The sequence below is a fragment of the Anolis sagrei genome, chromosome 13 (assembly GCF_037176765.1).
Source record: "Anolis sagrei isolate rAnoSag1 chromosome 13, rAnoSag1.mat, whole genome shotgun sequence".
Lineage (NCBI taxonomy): Eukaryota > Metazoa > Chordata > Lepidosauria > Squamata > Dactyloidae > Anolis > Anolis sagrei.
The window spans coordinates 13,171,650-13,177,833 of NC_090033.1; the positions used below are offsets into that span (position 1 = coordinate 13,171,650).

A 6,184-nucleotide genomic window follows, 5' to 3' on the forward strand; every position below is an offset into this window, starting at 1 on the left:
AGAGGACTCTTTGAAGCATGGAGCAGCAGAGGGGGTCAGGAGAAGGACATTGCCAGAGGGTCTTAGTGGCGGCAGCTTTGCCCTTGCACCTCCACTGCTCTGTGTTCCTTCCTCGCCAGGCTGGGCACCCAGTCTGAAGAGGAAGGAGCACGGAGCAGCAGAGGGAAGAGGGGGAAGTCACCACTGCCGCTGAGGCCCTCTTTGGCAGCAGCCTCCTCCTCGCTGCCGCCTCCTCAGAGAGCCTAACTGGCCCCCTCCTTTCTCGATGCCTCCTCCGCCTCCTTGGGGCAACAGCACCTCGCCTTCACCTCAGGAGGAGGAAGCGCCGCCTCTGACCCTGGGCAAAACAAAGTATACCGCAAATGCTTACTCTGCGTAATGGTTGGGCCGCCCCTGTTGGGGAGCGCTCCTTTGACTGAAGGGGAAATGGAGGAAAAGGGGGGTGTTGGATAAGAGTTTTGGATAAGACAGAATGTCGGATAAGGGAAAGCTGGATAAGCGAGACTGTACTGTACTTCCCTGCTTTAATGTGTTTCCTATTTATGTACTCACGTTTGTTTTCGAATTGCTAGGTTGGCAAAAGCTGGACTAAAGCTCATTCACTCACCCTGATCCAAGCTTCGAACTATCAACCTTCCGGTTGGCAAGATTCATTGCAGCTTGGTGATTACCCTGCTGTGCTAAAGCCCGACCTCTACATGGAACACTTTTTGCCATGGAAGACTTTGAAAAACAAGCCCTGGGAACAGCAACAAAAAAGCCCACTGTGTGGTTCAGTTTTCTGGATGACAACTTTACCATTTTGAGCCATAGGGGCCGAGCTTTGCACAGAAGACTAAGCTGCTCTGCTGCAGAAAAATCCTGCTGACCAAAAGGTCAGCAGTTCAAGCCTAGGTCAGTGTGAGTACCCACTGTTTGCCCCAGCTCACCTGCTCACCTAGCAGATTGAATGCAGAAATTTTGCTAGTTTCCAACTGATCTAACAACCACCGAGGATGCCCGCCTTAGATGCAGGCAAAACGTCAGGAGAGAATGCTTCTAGAACATGGCCATACAGCTCGAAAAACCTAAGACAACCCAGTGATTCAACAATAAAATGAAAATGTTTTTTATATTCTGTTAATGAAATTATTTATATGCTGGTAATGGAGTTTCGTTCCTGGGTATTCCACTTTCCAGTTTCCATAGCCAAACAACATTCCATGGAATCCTTCCTTGATGTGATACCACGTCAGCGGGACACCATTGTCCTCTAGCCGTTTCTTGAACAAGAGCCCGTCATCTCGGAAAATATCGTATTCACAGGTTAAAAGGAAAGTCTTAGGGAGCTGGCGGATCACGTCATCCTCTGCTAAAAGTGGGGAATACATGGGGTTGGTTGCTTCTTTCACGATTTCGTAAAGTTCTGGGCGAAACGGAGGCCGCTCCATGGGAACGTAACCCCTACCCTTAAATCTTTCTGGAATGTCATCGGGATTGAGCCATTTCCTGTATTTCATCCACACATGTTCGGGTAGGTGAGCATTCCTCATGATGTCCTCCAAGTTGACCTCCTTCGGAGTCAGAAGCAGGGTAGCAATCATCACGGCCTGTTTCTTGAACAGGAAAGGGACCGAATGGTTTTGCTGATAAGAAGGCAAATTGAAATCGATGGCCTGCAATGCCGGATAGATGAGGACCTGGCCTCCTAGCTTTGGGAGATCTTTCTTGCCTGCCAAATATTCAGAAACGGCTACAGCAAATGACCCTCCACTACTTTGTCCATAGAGAACAATGCGATGTGGGTCCACTCCATATTCCTCTGCATTTTTCAAAAAGTGCATAGTAGCTGTGCAGCAATCCATAATTGGGATTGGGAATGGATGTTCTGGAGCCAAACGAAACCTGAAGCAGAAATGAGAAACGATCTGAATCCACAATCCACATGATAACATTCTGGTGACCAGAATACCTTCATGTAGCTGGATGTTAAATAGCCTCTGTGTGTCTGTCTATATATGTTGTGTGCCTATTTAATATTTGCCATGTATATGTACATTGTAATCTGCCCTGAGTCCCCAGTGGAGTGAGAAGGGCAAAATATAAATACCATAAACAAATAAATAATTCTTTGAGTCAAGTTTCTTGGAAAGGGAATAGATCGAATAGTGTGGGACAATGTCCATTCTGATAGAGCCAGAATGAGTGTGAAGTCACTTACGCAACAGTCATAACGACAGAATCAGTTTCCTGGGCAATGCAGCGGCATGGTAGATCAGTTAGCCCTGAAAAACACATCATGTTTCAAGAGAGATTATTACTGATGGGTTTCATGACTATGTACATAGAAAAATTCTATATACTCCAACTGAACTCTGTTTCCTGGAGAACTTACCAATGTTTCCCAAAACTCCACCACCTTCGGCAATGACAACCACTCCTCTTCTCTTCCCAGAAGGAGTTGTTTTGGGCCAATACACTCTGACTGGAACGTCATCAAACACCAAGTCCTTGATCGTCAGTGTTGGGCTCCACTTGGGCATAAATCTTTTGTACAACCACTCAATTAATTTGAATGGATTGCGCAAGCCAGTTTCTTTAAAGAATGAATCCTGTTTACAGAAAAATATAAAGAAGAAATAAATGTCATGTGGACACAGGGCTTACGTACAGAAAGTGACAGCTTTAGGCCAAATCTAGAAGAGATCATCCCATGAACGTTTGATGGGACTGAGGCAAAGAGAAATGTAAACAATGGAAAATTACCAAGTCAGGAACAGGTTTAGATAAAAAGAGGGAGATGGGAAATGTCTAGTCAAAGCCACAAGGGAAAGAGTTAGCTGAAAGAAGAGAAAGTTCAAAAGACCTGCAATCCAGCAACGGGGGGAAATGGTTGTGAATTGCTGTTGTCAATTGTTGATAAGGAGGCACCAGATGAGAACAATGGGAAAGAGAAGTGTGAATGAAAAAGTTTGTGTGTCTGTCCAGGGTTAAACCCTGAGCTGCATCCTCAGTGTGTGGCACTTGTCAACCCAACAGAGAGATCTGATCAAATAAATCTGTCATACCAGAACTTCTCACCTCTTAGGGTCTAATTGGACAGAGACCGTAGGGTTTTTGGGTTGCCTTTTTGGAAGAGACACAGCAGTGTGTCTCAGCACATTAACAAACCTGTTGCAGTGCTTGGGTGGCATCCATATGGTCCAGAAAAATCGTGACTATGTCGGAACATCACCATTTGTCTTGGCATGGTTACTCTCAGCTACCCACCTGAATGCCTGATCATTGCTAGTGCCCCATTCTAACATCAGAAGAAACATCTCTGTAACTGGGAAAAAGAGAGGGCCCATCTCCCTCCCTGCCCCTCTCCCTACCTTCTTTGTTTCATTAGTGCGTCTCCCAACGTCATATTGGGGCACTGTCGATGACCAGGTGTTTACATAGTGCTCTATGGATCGTTGGGATCGGCAACAGTGGCAGCATAGACACAATCCATTTTCTTCCGCCCTGTGCTGGTGTATGGTCCAGACAGAGAACCAGTTCAAACAGGACCCAATCCAGCTGTCCAGTTAACCTCAAACCTGGAACTTCAAGCATATTCCAGGATATTCCCCAACCTTGTCTGAAGTTGGAAAGATTGGGTTCCACCCAGAATAACTCAAGATGCTCAGCAAAAGTACAAGTATGTCATGATACAATTCATGGTGGGATTTCATACCCAGCTCAAATTGCTTTCAATTCTTGGTGAAGGAATGTCCAAAAGAGATCTGTCACTTGGGCTGCTATTTCCACACTTGTGAGCTCTGGCCTCACAGCCCATAGGACAGATTTCTTTTAGACACCTCCTTGAACAAGAACGAAGGGCAATTTGATCCAGATATGAAAACCCACCATGAACTGTATCTTGGAGAAGGTCCCTATTTAGAGCAAGAGCTCTGATTCCACAGGAAACCACAAAACCCAGGATCTTGTTGGACCTAGACATGGTGTCACAGTGCTCTCATGGTCCCAAAGAGGATACAAATATGTATTGTCGAAGGCATTCATGGCTGGAATCACTCAGTTCTTGTGGGTTTTTTCGGGCTATATGGCCATGTTCTAGAAGCATTTCTCCTGACGTTTTGCTTGCCTTTTCTGGAGCTCATCGAACAGGGCGCTTCCAAAACTGAGAACTAGAACCACATTTACAGGCTGGAAATCAGAGCTGAAGATTTGAGACCATCCGTCCCCATGAGCTGAGTCAAAGCAACCCATTGCCTTCGGAAGGCCCTTGTCTTGGTGTGACACAGAGAAAGAAAGCATCTTTATGATGGTGCCACCAAAACATGTACACAAAGACACAGAGAAGTGCATTAAAATCCTGACGACTTACCACAAGCAATCCAACTTTGGCTCCGGTTTGCAAAATTCGTAGTGTTATGGGGTATTTGATTCCCGGGGGAATGTGCAGCCTTCTCTGATCATGATAAATGGCCCATGCAACCTTCAAGAAGAGAGCAAGAAGGCTGGCATACAACGCGAGCATCCCCAGAGTGGCAAGAAATGCCATCCTCTTGACAAACAAGCATGAAAGGGCTGTCCTTTCTCTTGGATGACTTCTGAGTTTCTGCATCCCATCGGTCTCGCCATTTAATAGGGAATAAATTAATTATAAAATGCCATGTCCTGCCCAGACAGTCATTAATTGGTTAGGGAGTGGCTAATTATGTCAGATGCATGCCATCCACGCAGTTTATACCACGACACCCCTTTTCAAAGGAGACAATATGTGAACTACATTTTAGCTTAATCGAGGACATCGGTTCGCAAACTGTGCTCCACAGAACCCTTGGGGCTCCGTGAGGCTTATTGAAGGGCTCAGCGGTTTCCTTCCTCTTCCTCCAAGCTTCCCCTCCTCTTTCCTGTTCCCTTTTCAAGGGATACATTATGTGAACTACATTTTAGTTTAATGTAGCACAGAAGTTCTCAAACTGTGCTCCGCAGAGCCCTTGGGGCTCCGTGAAGCTTATTGGGGGGTTCAGCGGTTCCCTTCTCTTCCCCCAACCTTCCTCTCTCTTTTCTAATCCTTTTTCTTGGGATACATCATGTGAACTGTGCTTTAGCTTAATACACCACGGTTGAATGAAAAGGAACTCCAGTCCTGGTATGTGGCAGGTACTGGCTTGTTCAGTAGACTCTCCTCTACCGTTCCATTTTGGCGGGAAGCCTTGGCATTGAACAGTTGTGTTGTTAAAGTGCAAAGTATGGAACCCTGAGCAGATGGTCGGTCAATGCGACTTAAGCAACGTGCAGTCATTCAATTCTTGACAGAAGAAGGTGTCACCCCAAAGGCATTTCCTCAGACAATGCCAGCTGTTTATGGGGATTGTGTTGATGTGAGTTCTGTGCATCGTTGGGTGAAAAAGTTTAAAGATGTTGAGGTGGGAACATCCGACTTGCGTGGCAAACAAAGTGTTGGATGTCCTGTGGCAGCAACCACCGGGTTTCACAAGCAGAAGGTTGACAGACTGATTCAGGACGATTGCCGTCTCACTCAGAGAGAGATTCCAAGTATTATCGGCATTTCACAGAAACATGTGGGTCATATTATTTATTTATTTATTTACTTTATTTATTTACTTTATTTGTATACCGCAGTTTCTCAGCCCGTAGGCGACTCAACAAGAGCAAAAATTCAATACTAACAACACATACTATTTAAAAACAAGTAACACCATAATATAATAGTAATTACATATCAATAACAACACATTAACATCTCGTAATTCCGTTTTTCTATATTCTATATTGTATTCATTGCACTATTTATCCAAACGCCTGTTCAAATAGCCAGGTTTTCAGTTTTCTTCGAAACACCATTAAAGAGGGGGCAGATCTAATGTCCATGGGAAGGGCTTTCCACATTATTGCTTCGCTTCACTATCAAAAGATCTGTGCACGATGGGTTATGGAAACAGTGTTTACTTCTTCCATGACAGCCTCTCCAACATCCGGGCAACACTGGGCGAATATGCTTATGTTTAAATAAATAAATAAATAAATGAATGAATAAATAAATAAATAAATGGTATCATGGTATAAACTACAAGGGTGGCATACATCTGGCATAATCAGCTAATTATAAATTAATAATAGCTGTCTGAGATGGTGTTTCATCACTTACTCCCTATTAAATGGGGGACAAATGGGATACAAAACCTCAGAA

The 6,184-nt window shown here is 44.7% G+C and overlaps 1 protein-coding gene across 1 annotated transcript; it reads right to left on the bottom strand.

The window, feature by feature from the left end:
* Positions 1-1,109: 1,109 nt before the first annotated feature.
* Positions 1,110-4,528, bottom strand: LOC137097780 (arylacetamide deacetylase-like 4). The gene is made up of 4 exons (XM_067472907.1): positions 4,388-4,528; positions 2,375-2,624; positions 2,201-2,264; positions 1,110-1,884 (listed from the first exon to the last, which is right to left on the bottom strand). The coding sequence occupies exons 1-4, from the start codon at positions 4,526-4,528 to the stop codon at positions 1,110-1,112; spliced, it is 1,230 nt and encodes a 409-aa protein (XP_067329008.1).
* Between the last annotated feature and the right edge of the window lie 1,656 nt (positions 4,529-6,184).

Coding starts and splice junctions, on each gene's coding strand:
- LOC137097780 (XM_067472907.1), bottom strand. CDS start 4,528: ATGGCATTTCTTGCCACTCTGGGGATGCTCGCGTTGTATGCCAGCCTT. Junction 2,265..2,374: donor TGGAGTTTTGGGAAACATTG/GTAAGTTCTCCA, acceptor TGTGTTTTTCAG/GGCTAACTGATCTACCATGC. Junction 1,885..2,200: donor TCTGTCGTTATGACTGTTGC/GTAAGTGACTTC, acceptor TTTCTGCTTCAG/GTTTCGTTTGGCTCCAGAAC.